At 39.7% G+C, this 13,748-nt stretch overlaps 1 protein-coding gene across 1 annotated transcript in view; it reads left to right on the forward strand.

Annotated features, from left to right (window-relative positions):
* The window catches only part of FUT10 (fucosyltransferase 10), a 171,140-nt gene that overhangs the window by 146,901 nt on the left and 10,491 nt on the right, over positions 1 to 13,748 (forward strand). Inside the window, exon 5 of the mRNA XM_070598499.1 lies at positions 1,165 to 1,293. Within this exon, the coding sequence (XP_070454600.1) occupies positions 1,165 to 1,293 (129 nt within the window). The remainder of the gene's footprint in view (positions 1 to 1,164; positions 1,294 to 13,748) is intronic.

Raw genomic sequence — 13,748 nt, forward strand, 5'->3', positions numbered from 1 at the left:
TTGCATCAGGATGTGGATGTCGAGTAATTGGCCAAATTCACTCAGTTTTTAAGAGCTTCGCCATGTCATATTGTCATAACACCAACAATTCAAATATATATCTCAGCAAAATTGAAAATTAATCTATGTGATGTATCTTCAATGCTGCTTGTGACTATCTAGTCACAACTGTCAAAATCTAGAAATGCTAATGGTCTATTTATTACTCACTTCATGGGTTGTTTTCAGGACAAATGCAATAACGTATGTGAAAGTTCCTCATAAACTGTAATGTGCTATCCTAACAAAAGGTGTAATTTTTATTCTATAAGTCACTGCTTTCCCCATGTGGCCTTTTCACTGCCATGTATATGAATCTTTTGGTAGCACACACAGCTTTTCTGAAATCTGTATTAATCATTAATTAGAGAGCCTTGCAAGGCTTCCACAATGTTTATTGGTGTGATGGAACCGCTTTACACTGGCTTGAGAAAAAAACTCATATGACCATGGGGAATCTTTTAAGGGTTTTGGGACAGAGTCTAGTACACGTAAGTCATAGTTTAAGCATTACTTGGACTAGTAATACCAGACTAGAATGTATAGTAAACAAAATCAACCAAGAACATTTCCCTATTCTAGTCTGTCTCTGTTAATCCTTGGGTAACACATTCAGAATAAAAAGCTCCCTTTCTCTATGATACTTGTATGGAGAGAGTGGTGGGCCAAGGACAAGAACATGAACTGAGTACATGAAGATATCATGACTGTTTATCAGCCTTGGTTAAACGTAATCTGGGTAACTGCCAGGGTCCATGCTGTCATAGAGTGAAGAAGTTTCCATCTTGAAGGTAAGACAGATCATTTATAACATTAATTGTATTTCATGGCTCTCTCCCTGACCTAAGAAAGTAATACATATAAAGTATGGAAATTCCTCCTCAATCGTCAGAGTTCAAATTCTGAAAACTCTTATAGTAGGATAATTAATGGTTGAGGAATCTATGGGAAAAAGCTCAGGGAACTGAAAATTCACCTAAGTGCAGGTATATTTTCCAAAGTCCTCATTACTATATATTTAAATATATATAAAAATAAAAAGACTAGATGGGAGAATATCAAAGACTTTAAAACAGCAATAAAATAACTCTTAAAATAGTAATAATATCATACATTTCAATTTAGCTTTCACACAGAGATGACTTCCGAGAAGATGCATGGCTGAGAGAAGGGAAGGGGGTGGATTATAACTGGAAAGAGGAATCATCAGTGCGGTGCCTTCCTCCTCCGTCTCCTGGATGTTCTCTCTCTGAGGTGAGTTCTGGAAGGTGAACCCCATGCTTGTGGCTTTAGCAGGAGGCTCATGGCTCTCCAAGAGCAGGAATAGTGCTGCGTGAAGGGCTTGAGGCTCCTGAATGAGCTTTCTCCTTGTTTGAGAAAATATATTAGGCAGGCCAAGCAGTCCGTTTAAAAGAGCTCTTTGCTCCTCTTTGTTGTGGTCAATCCTTTAAATGCCATCTTTTCTGGGTTTTGCTTTTGCACACATGTTCAAAGCGGAGTCTTTAAGTGATAAGTATTTTTTTATGAGGAAGATTATTGCTGCGCTAACATCTGTGCCAATCTTCCTCTATTTTATGTGTGGGACACCACCACAGCATGGCTTGATGAGCAGTGTGTAGGTCTGCACCTGGGATTCGAACCCATGAGCCTGGGGCCACTGGAGCAGAGTATGTGAAATTAACCACTGTGCCACCACCCCAGCCCCTAAGTGATAAGTTTTAATCAATTCATTTCTTTGGAAGGTTTTCTTTTTCCCCCAGTGTTCTCTGAGAAATGCTACCTGCCTGCTTTGCTAGTCCTTGGGAAGGGCTGGGTGATGGCCAAACACCTGTCTAACATGAAGGCCTCCACCTGCACTTCTCTGTATTGTTACAGAAAGTTAGCATGTTGAGGTGACAAGGTAAGCAATTTAAAGTCCCCTTGTTAGAGTCACTTCCAGCACTTATAAAATAATAACAGAGCATTTTTTCAGCACTATGTACCAAGTCTTCTTCTAAATGCTTCCATGATTCTCTCTGTTAATACTCATCTCTACTGAATGAACAGCTATTGTTATTTTCTCACTTTTACAAGTGAGGAAGGGAATAGCAGAAGGGAAAAGTAACTTGCCCAGGATTGTATGCTAAGAGGCAAAGTCTGGGTGTGTATCCAGCACTGTGATTCCAGGCCCTTCACTTGTAACCCATCTCTCAGGCTGCCTCCTTATGTACCGTTATTCAACACTTCTTCTTGTGATCACAAACCCCACCTGCATCTTACTCCCCAAACTTGCCCAGGAGCAACATCTCACGAAGCTCCCAAAGTATGATGGAGCATTACCCAGAGCTATCTGTATTCATGAAAGGGCGCAAAAATAATCTATGTTCTAGGGAGAAACACACAGAAGAATGAGAGTAGAGGTGAGAGTCCCATAGACCTATCTGGTTTCACAAGACTCTTTCCTAAGACAACTTTAAATTGACTTAGAGTAACTTTTGTGTGATAATCCATAATTCAAGTGGTTGTAGAAAAAGCATGCAGGGAAGTAAATCTGAAAAAAGTTCTAAATTCCTTTAAGAGAACTTGCAGATATTTTCTTTATCTGGTTTTTAGGGCCTGCCTACATTAGTAATTGCTGATTATTTTAAGAGAAAGAAAACCAATTAAATAAACTAATCTAGGGTCTGTCACCTTTTTTTCCTTGTTTCTTTTGTTTTTGTTGTTGGGGAAGATTTGCCCTGAGCTGATATCTGCTGCCAGTCTTCCTCTTTTTGTATGTGAGCCACCACCACAGCATGGCCACTGACAGATGAGTGGTGTAGGTCTGTGCCTGGGAGCCAGAACTGGGCCACCGAAGTGGAGTGCTGAAAAATTAACCACTAGGCCACTGGGGCCGGCCCTAGGATCTGCCACCTTTTACAATTGACCTTGGACCCACTTGGCCCTGTCCTAGGTCATAGTGCAGTAATAATAATAACTTTATTCCTGGCTTCGCATAACACCTGTCCTTGTTTTGTTTCTGCTTTTGTCTCATTTTTGTTCTTATTAACCTTGTCATTCTTCACATACCATGCAAGCTTCTGGAATCCATTCTTTAACAAAGGGAGTGAATAAATAAACTTTCTGTTGCATAGCTCTTTTGGAGAATAGATGAGATAATAAGAAAGTGGTTTTGAAACAGTAAAAAGCCATAGAAATGCAGTTTCTTGTTATTCCTTCCTTCTCGAATCTCTTTTCCTCCATTTGTGACTAACAAGTTTTCTCTCTTTTTGCTATACATTCTATGATATTTGTTTAGGTTCTTGTTACTACTAATCTTCGGGGCATAAAGGTTGCTGTTCTACTATATAAACAAATTATTTTGTTTTTGTTTGTGTGTATGTGTATATTTTCTTGACGTCCTCCGTTGCTACAATAATCTTTTCCGGGGGTGCTTCGTCTTTTAATCCATCATCTTATCTCACTTTCTCGCATAATCTGTTACCCTTTGATCTTCTCATTTTGCTTTCATAAAAGAAGAAAGATCAGAGCTGTTTGATGACATTTTAACCATTTTATCTTCATTCACCTACAGGAAAGGAACTATTACTTATTTTCGGTGATCAGAATATAATCAGGTTTTTACCCTTTGGCGATTCAATATTGTCAGGAAATTGTTCTGTTTATGGATCCTTCACAGGAGAATGCATCTCAGTCAGAGCAATTTTTTGAGAAAAGAACCTCACGGGACAATATAGGTTGAGAAAGTGCATCATCGGCACACTTTGCTGTTTGTCATTCATGATTTTCCAGGGTGAAGTAACATATTGTGTCATTTAAGTCTGAAAAGAAAGGAACAGAAGGGCCATTCCTCATCTAAACTTGGAAATTGAGATTACTCTATTATACCTTTTGTGTAAAATGTTTAAAAATCATGACAATTTTTATAACTTTATTTTTTATATTAATAAATATGAGGCTATTTCTTAAACAGTATTCTAAGAGCTTGAATGTGGATAACTAGAGATACCATTAGACAATAATAAAACATAGTGTTAATGAAATTAAATATGCTTGAATTTAGTGAGAAAGCCTAACTGAGGGGTTTCTAAATGAAATTTTAAAAGATCTATTAAATCATGAATTTATTCCCCTGCAATGACTCAAAACATCAGAAGACAGGCAAGCAGAAAGGAAAACTTTTTGTTTGTAGTGCCATTGAGTTGATAGTGATAGCAGAGCTGAACCCAGGCCCTTCGTCCTAGTCTGTCTTAGTCTGGAAGCTCTGCTGAAACCTGTCCCCCATGAATGACCCTGCTGGCATTTGAAATCCCGATGGCAAAGATTTCAGCATCACAGCAACACACAGCTGCCACAGTATGACAACCAATAGCTGGCGGTGTGCTTCCCTGACCAGGAAACAAACCTGGGTTGCAGGGATGGCAGCACCAATCTTAACCACTAGACCACCAGGGCTGGCTGGAAAGAACAAAGCAGGGCAAATATTCAAAATTGTAACTGTGGATGCTCCCCAATGGTAACTGAACTGCCCTATTACTTGACAATTTTGAGACCATGTCTGTGTCTTTCTCACAAGGTCACAGTCAGTGTTAGTATAAATCTCTTTTTAATGGAGTGATAGAAATCTGGTTCTCAAGGGTTTAAGAGGATTCACTTTTATCACATGTTCATATTCACCTAGGTTAATTAATGTTTAGACAAAGCTAATCTTGTTAATAGAATTGTTCAATCCTTTGTAAAATGAGGACACTGAAGACATGTAACATAGAGCCCTTTGGAGTTTGAAACAGCCACTGGTCTCACTAGAATGCCTCAGTTTGGGGAGGTGTCCATTACAGAGAGGCATTCTTACTCTATCTTACCCTCTTGCTCATGTCCTTCTTTCTCCCTTAACATGGTCCATGTGGATGGTGAGAGTCACATACAGGGAGTGAGGACACATCTGTCACCAGTGGATAAATGCACAGTGGGAGGCCTGCCACATCTGCCACCCTTTCAGGATGTCAGAGAGAAGACATCCACAAAGGAGATGCCGGGCATTGGGCTGGTTTCATGCTGCCCCTAATTTGGTGGGTCAGACCTGGTACAAACTGAGGAGGAAGAAAGGCATTGTTCCTGAGAACATAGAGTGAAGTTGGAAGCCCTCCTCTTACTACCTCTGTGATCCTGCCAGTAATTTGATCTTTAAGCTTTCATTTCCTCTTTGATAAAACTCAGATACTAGTAGAACTAACTCCTAGGGCTGTAGTGAGGAGTAAATGAAAGAATTCAGTAAGACCCTTAGCAGAGTGCCAGGTATTCAGTAAAAATTCACAAATGGAAGTTATCATTATTGTTATATAATTTGACCATTCTGTCTTTTTGGCTTCTTTTGGTGTGAGGCCCTGGGCTTTCACTAATATAGTCATGTGCTATTGACTTAAAAATGGAAAGGGATGGCTCTTCCTTTGGAGATAATATAGTTCATAACATCAGAATTTTACAGACCTCTTAAAAAAGTACACACACCCACACATACATGTACATATATGTGTGTGTGCGCATGTATATATGCACATTTATATCATATATATTTAATATTCTCTCTGTGTATCTATTGATGGGTCTGTTGATCTATGATCTGTTTCTTTCCTACTAGTAACATGTCTAGGCCTGATATCTTTAACATAAACTTGGAGAGATGCTGATTCAGAACAAAAATGAACCACTGGGCTAGGACTCAGGTTTAGGCACCTAAGGGGCCCCCCAGTCTAACTTGTCTCAATATCATGCCTCCTGACAGCTTTTGCCTCTCACTGCCTCTGAAGTGAGGAAGCCTACAGGAAGTGAGCCAGTTCAGGTGTTCATCCAGGGTGAAACAAGCGAGTCATGAGACAAAACTGAGTTAGGACCTGAGAGGATGCTGCTAGAACAATAGCTGGGGCAAATGGCTCCAAACTGTGCCTGTGGACCCAGAAAGGCACTGCCAGATTTCTTGGCTGAGCTGGGCTTGGTATGTGGTAAGGAGGGCAGATTCCCCTGAGCAGATCCAGTTCCACTCAATGATGAAACAGTGCCTCAAAGAGACTGACTATGCCCACTCGGGTACGTAAGTCTAAGAGGAAGAAATGGCAGGCTGGGGAGTCATAGGTTGGAAATGAATGAAGTTGGCATGAAGAACACACTCTTAGGAGTGGGGGCTAAAGCAGCTCCCTGTCCTCGAAGGCCTCTATGGCTGGGAGAAGGAGCCACTCATGCAAGTGCTCTGTGTCCTTGGTTGGTCCTTGGGAACAACTCACAGGGGTTGGGTCTCTTCTTGCTCAGTGATGTGATCCTCTCGGCTCTTTCCTATCAAGGACATGATCACCACCCCCCTCTTTACCCAAAGCTCTTTACCCAAAGCTCTTTACCTATTATAGGCTATAAACATTATAATCATATTAAGTATTTTACTTATGAGACCATGCTATTGTACACAGTATAATAATAATAAATCTGGCTTAAGGTTTATTATGCCCACAGGGTACCTAATGCCTTGGTAAACCTTTCCTTTTCTATTATGCTTTCTTTTTTGTCCTTCCCTAATTTTTGAAGCAAGGTGGCTGTATCTAGGACTCCAGTATTAGTTAGAAATTTAATTTTCTTTAAGCGTTTGGATGATTACAGCTGACGGCATTTAGTGAATAATTTTTTTCTGAAAATTAATATCTGCCATGGCATTGAGTAATAGATGATCTCTGAGATGTTCGTGATAAGCGCGGTAGAAATCTCATGCGGGAGGGAGGAGGAAGAGTCTAAGTGAATTAATGAGCGCCCCTTCTCTGCTCACGGCCTCCCCAAATGAAGAACCTGGTTCTCTATTTTGTAAAACACAAACCCGACCCCTAAGCAATTGACTGGAACAGAGGTGGGCCCCTGAGCTGGGACTCAGAGAGAGACTGAGTCTCTCCAGAGACTCACTCAAGAGCAGGCTTACTCATGTTAATTCAGCAGCAGAGATGTGCTGGAAAAGCAAACAAAGCTGGTGAGGAGAAAGAGAATGACATAAACATAAAAATTAGAGCAGAGATGAAAGGAAAAAGAGTCAAGACACCTTCCTATTTCCTGGTTCTCATCCCTTTCTAAGTCCGGCAGCATCCATTCAAATCTGCCCTGGGGTTTTGTGATACACCGCTGAAGTCAAATAACCAATTCCATGTCTTTCCTTAAGATAGCTTGAATTATTAATCTCATTTCTGTTATTTGCTGCCGAAGCAGCATTCGTGAATTGAGTAAATATTCCAGGTAAGACTGCCGTGACCGCTGGTGTTTTCTTTGGTGGGAGCGAGTGTGGGGTGGGGCAGGGAATAGGTCTCTGCTGCCCCATTTCAGACTGTCCCACTTATCTTACACCTTGTGCTTCAAAGTGTGTTTTCCCTTGAAGAGGTTCTTGAGAAGAAAATACTTTGACCTTGAGTTCCCCTCAGGAATTGACCCTGAGATATGTGAAACCTAGGAAAAACAACAGCTTTCTTCTCAAACTGTCAAAGATTTCTTCTGTTGTTAGAGCTGGAAGTTGATTGCACCTTTGGGGGCTAACAGTTCTTTTGTTTTGGAAAAACACCCTATAGGTTTTGCAAAGTTAAAGCCCAGATCCTATGTTGGAAAGGAGACAAGAAGAAGCTGAATTGTTCTACATAGTTATGTCAAGAGTTGTTTCCCTCCTGGGTAAAATAGCATCTCTAAGATTATGTGTGAGGAGAGGCTGACCTGTGATGACAGGGGAAGGGAAAAACTTGCTCTAATTTTTGTTTGTGTTTTTCCTACTCTGGGAGGTGGTTAAGGCCAGAGCCTCTGAAGCCAATCTCCTGGGTTTGAATCTTGGTTCTGCCATTGTATCAGTCAGGACCCAGTCAGGAGGCAGAACCACAACAGTTGCTTGAACAAGACAATTTGATAGAAAGAATTATTGATTAGGAAAAAAGTTGTTAATGAGGTGACTAAAAGGATTTCACTGAGCTAGCAACCTAAAGAAGCAGCTATCACCTCTAGGGCTGAAGGAACAAAGAGGAAAAGTTGAAATAGATAAAATTTAAATTATTGAAGAAGGAGCCCTGTGGAGATGAGACTCAGACCTCTGAGGGGGGGCCACTGCTTGGCTGGGACTGGAGTCCCTGAGTTACCAGGAGGTGCTGGTTGCCTAGTGCTGGCCTTTTGGAAGATGGGGACAAAAGAGGAAGGTGGTTCTGAAAGCAGTATGTATGCATGTGTGTGTGTGCGTTGGTGTGTGCATCCACACATGAGCAGATTATAACTCCCTTATGCCTTCTCCCAGCTTTCAGCCAAAGCTTATTGTATAGTATGTGACAACCTGGTCTCAGTTCTGTTTTGGGAATTAATGGTTTAACCTATGCCCATGCTCGGGGCAACACATAATGGAGATCAAAAGTCACTGAGAGGCTGGCCCAGTGGTGTAGTGGTTAAGTTCGTGTGCTCCACTTCGGTGGCCAGGGGTTTGTGGGTTCAGATCCTGGATGCAGACCTACCCATCACTCATCAAGGCATGCTGTGGTAGCGTCCCACATACAAAATAGAGGAAGACTAGCACAGATGTTAGCTCAGCGACAATCTTCCTCAAGTGAAAAGAGGAAGATTGGCAATAGATGTTAGCCCAAGTCTCATCTTCCTCACCAAAGTAAAAGTCACCTGAGAAGACTGGTTCTGAGATGGCCAGAGGTGAAATGTGGAAGAGTGCAGCTGAGAAACAGGTCCACCGGCAGACCATGCAGATGGGGGACAAATGGGATTCATTAATGAAAATAAAAGCATGCCATAGGGACTCCCAGAAATATGTTGGTGAGAAGAACTGGGTCAAATGGAATTGGGTGGGTAAGACTTAGACTTCTGTTTTTATTACATAACTCATTAGTTAATGGAAGAGTCAGTAAGATATTATGACAACTTTGAAAAGCATTTAAGAAACTAGAAACAAGAAAGTATTAGGATAAGATTGCAGAGTTAAATACAAATCTATTTGATGTCCAACAAGCCATAAATCTTGGGGATTATCTCTTCCACCAGACAGAAATTATTTGCATTTCTAAACAACAAAAATCAAACGTTAACAAGTAACTTTACTAAGTCCAAAAATTTCAGTCTTTAGTAAAAAATGAGATGAAGTAAATATATTGCCCTAGGCAATCCTTGGGTGACCTTTGCTCTCATATGATATTGAAAGGATATGCCACCCACCTTTTGGTGTATATTGTATATGTGTGTATATATGTGTCTGTATGCTCAGATTGAAAATTCATGAGGGTGAAAGTTGAACCTGGACATAAAAATTCAAGTTTCTAGTCACTGAAATAAGATCTGTAATAGTAAAGCAGAAAATGTCATTAGATAACCTAACGGCCATCCCAGCCCCATTTTCCTAGCTTTGCATATCATTGTTCACTGCTTGGTTCCTAAGCCCTTTTTTTCTAGCCCCTATGCAGATTCTAAAAACTCCTTTTAATAAATTCAGCTAGTAAATACCCTTTAATAAATTTTCTGCCAAGTGACTAGAATGAGTTTTGTTTTTTAATCAAGAATGCTAATTGCTATAAAATATAATGAAAGGACCTGATTTTGTGACTATACAAGCACGTTAGTGATCTTTAAGGAAATTAAAAAAGGAGGAGATGTGCCAGAAGAGTAAAGATAAAACCAAAGAAAGAAAAAGAAAGATTTCAGAAGTCATACACAATAGAAAAGATTTTTACAACAGGATATTGAATAAATGATTTATAACACCTGGGAAAGACAGTGGCCATCCTGAGGAAGCCCTAGAGGTTCATTAAGAAGACAAGTCAATTGAATCCTCATACTTTTATTTATGTGTTTTTAACTGGTCACGTTGTTTCTTTATTATTACTTACATAAAAAACTATGTATGAGGGGCTGGCCAGGTGGCTCAGTGGTTAAGTTCTCACATTCTGCTTCTCGGTGGCCTGGGTTAACGGGTTCGGATCCCGGGTGCGCACATGACACTGCTTGGCAAAAGCCATGCTGTGGTAGGCATCCCACGTAAAAGTAGAGGAAGATGGACATGGATGTTAGCTTAGGGCCAGTCTTCCTCAGCAGAAAGAGGAAGATTGGCAGTCGTTAGCTCAGGGCTAATCTTCCTGAAAAAAAAAAATACCCAAAAAAACAAAAAAACACTACGTATGAGGACTTAACAAGTGGATCATAACAGAAATAAAACACATTTTATATTTTATGTCAAGATACCTTTGTGTATATGGTAGAAGAAGCTAGAAAAGGGTAATATTGTAATTAGGAGATTTCAAAGACTGTTTTATTGAAGGATTTGAAGTCACAACAAGAGATGTCTACAGCAGCAATAGGACTGGATAAAGTGAAAAAAAGCATAGTGCCCACTGTCCAAGCTAATATTACTGTTTTCACTGCAAATTAATTTGGGATCTCTATTAATCATGACAAATTTAAAGCAATTTTGCTAATGACATGGGAAAATCTTAATATAATGTTATGTGAAAAAAGGGGGAGGTACACAGATTGCACGTATAATATGATCTCAACTGGGTAGAAAATTACCTTGAAGAAAACGTGAGGAGCGTATATTAAAATGTTAAAATGATGAACTTTGGGTTGCAGAATTATATATAGAATAAGCCTATGTTATTTTTGTAATTAGAATTAAAGTCAAAAAAAGAAAGAAAAGAGAGGCTTCGGGGTTTCTGGTAGCAGAGAAAATATGAAACATTAACACACAGTTGGTCTGATAAGCTTGAGGAAGAGGAGGTAGTTTTCCTGCAATTAAATTCTTAGAGAATTTTTTCATGTGAAATTTCATAACAAGAAAATAAATATCTCCAGTGCCTCCTCATGTACAGATTCGTACTTATATTAGAAGTAGAATAATTTCTATATTGGAGTAATTAGAATTATAATAATTTGTTATTGTTTCTTGTAAGGGCCTTTCGTAAAAACCAAGGGCATAACATGAAAAACGAGGTCAGTGAAGGTTAATTCTGGGAGGAACCACAGTACAATAAGGAGGTAGATTTTGAGTGGCTAATCTGGTCCAAGAATAGATCTGAGAGAATAATTGACTAAACCAAGGCCACAGAATATGTTAATGGAAGAGTCAGAATTAGACCTTATGACTTGATTTTTCAGCCGGACAATGCTACCCATCACCCTACCTGGCCCAAAAGAAGAAATGCGGAGCCCACTTCAGTTCCAGTGATCGCTATCTATCACTGACTTGAATTCCTTACCCCAAAATGTCCTGTGAAAGCATACGTACCCACATTTTTTCCCCTTACGTTAAACTACTTTTGTATTCCAGACTCTATCTTTCTTTGGATGAGTGTGTGCTTGTGTGTGTATGTGTGTGTGTGTACTTGCATGTTTGTGGATGTGAGTGTCTTAGATTGACAAGGCTTGGAGAGATTAGGACATATTCCATATCCAGATTTTGGCCACAATAGACCAAACTGAAAACACTTGTCCTTCAATGATTAATGGGAGAGAAATTTAGGCATAACGGATGAGAAATTTACAAGATGCTTTTAATATAATTAAAAATAATGTCTCCATTGGCTCTGAACTCTTTTCCAAGCCTAGTATTGGCTTCTTTCCAGAACTAACACATTTCACCCAGCAACTGGAGAACACACTTTTAAGAAAAAGAAAAAATCTTTCTGTCTTTGGATTTATATTTGATTGACCATAGCGTAGTTCGTGAAATTTAATATTAGGTTACCATGTTATGAAAGAATCACTGGGTTGCTCTTATTAATATTTTCATAAAATCATGGGATGTTTTAAAGCAGGAAGAAACACACTAGTTCATCTAAATCTGTCTCATTTTACAGATGAGGAAACTGAATCCAGGGAAGTTACACCATAGCTAACCATTAATCTTATGATTTTCCTTTTTTCCTTCATTCTTTCATTTGAAAAATAATTTTTGAGCATCTCTTATATGTCGGATGATGCAGTACCTCCTAAAGAGTTAAAAACCAAAAGCCATGGTTCACAGCCTTCAGAAATAACAAAGCAGGGGAGGCGCAGCATGCATTAATAAGCATTAATCTATCATAGCGTACGTTGCATTGAATTGTAGTCATGTTCCTAGAGTTACAAAAGATGAGGGAATAGTGAGATTTGCTTAGGCAGTCAGGAAAGCATTTCTAGAATGGATGACATTTTACGTGGACCTTGAAAGCTGAACAGAAATACACCAGATTCAGAAACAGGGAAGAGTCTTCAAGGCAGAGGGAAATGAGAGATACAGGATGGAAGCATTCAAGTTTGTGTCTATTTGGGGAATATCAAGGCCTGGCTTAATCTCTAGGGAGTGACTGAAGGTAAGATTGAGTAGATGAGCTCTGATATAGTTGGAGATGGCTTTATAGGGCCAGCTTGTTTCTATAAACTTTATTCTACAGGTAATGGGAAGCTATCGAACAATGTTAAGCAAGGAAGTGACAATTTACTTATTTTTCACATGGGTCACTATTTGAGAGAAATAGCTGGTGGTACTTTAGAGGATGGACTGGAGGGTGGACTGGAGGGAGGCAACTTCAGATGAAGATGATGAGGTAATAAACTAGGCCAATGAGGGTGTGCCTTACAAAGAAGAAGGAGGTATTTATGAACTTAGAATTGGCAGGACCTTATGATGATTGTGAGGGATAAGAGACAGGGAGCAGCCAAGCAGGAAAATGAGGTTTCTGGTTTTGAAGATTCAAGTCATGGTGATGCCATATAAGTAGGCTTTGAACTATATCAAAAGAGCGGTAGGGAAAAAGTTTGCATGTAGTGTCAGAGATATTCAGCTTACCAGTGATGGGACATTTAAAGGGAAGGTACACAGGAAATAAGTGAAAATCTGTGTCTTAAGTTCAGAAGAAAATTCTGTGCTGGTGTTAGTGATTTTGGAGTATTTAATGTAGGTGAAAGATGAAGCTAAGGAAACTGAATAGAGAAAGAAGAGAAGTCTAAGAACAGAATTCTGGGACATACCATATTTAAGGGATGGATGGGAGAGAGGAACTATTATAAGACATGGTTAGAAAGAATTATTTGTGTGGTAGGAAGAGAATAAAGAGCACAGTGTTGTGGGAATCATGTAAGTTATGATGCTTTCAGCTCCAATTAACAGTCAAACAAACTCAAAATGACTTTAACAATAAAGTGGATTTATCTGTTCATGTAACAACAATAACAACTGAAAACTCCCGAAGTAAGTAGGGCAGAGACCAGGTGTTTTAGTCACAAACCCAGCTCCGTTTCTTTCTGATTATCTCAGAAATGCCCTCCTCTGGGTGCTGGGTTCACCTTTAGACTGCTGGGGAAATGGCTATAGCAGTTCCATACTTTCCATGCACGTACAACCAAGTCCTTTCTTCCAGTGGTTCTATCTCAAAAGTGGGGAAACTTCTTCTCCCCAGTTTCTATCAGTCTTGCTCTTCCATTATATTGGCTTCACATACCTATTGTGGAACCAATCCCTCTGGCCAGTAGAATTCCATATGCTGGTTGCATCATACTTGGGTTTCTAAACTGATCATCAGCATGGAAAGTAGAGAGGGCTTACCTCTTCATATGGGGGGCTCAGTGATCCCTCTTTTGTCTCACAAAGTACAAGAGTGCTAACCAAAGAGGGTGAGGTGGAATGAGAGACAGGGGTATGTCTGTTATAAAAGCCAAAGGAGGAGAGAGTTTCAGAATGAAGGAGTAATTGTTCATACCAGAAA

The sequence above is a fragment of the Equus przewalskii genome, chromosome 28 (assembly GCF_037783145.1).
Source record: "Equus przewalskii isolate Varuska chromosome 28, EquPr2, whole genome shotgun sequence".
NCBI lineage: Eukaryota > Metazoa > Chordata > Mammalia > Perissodactyla > Equidae > Equus > Equus przewalskii.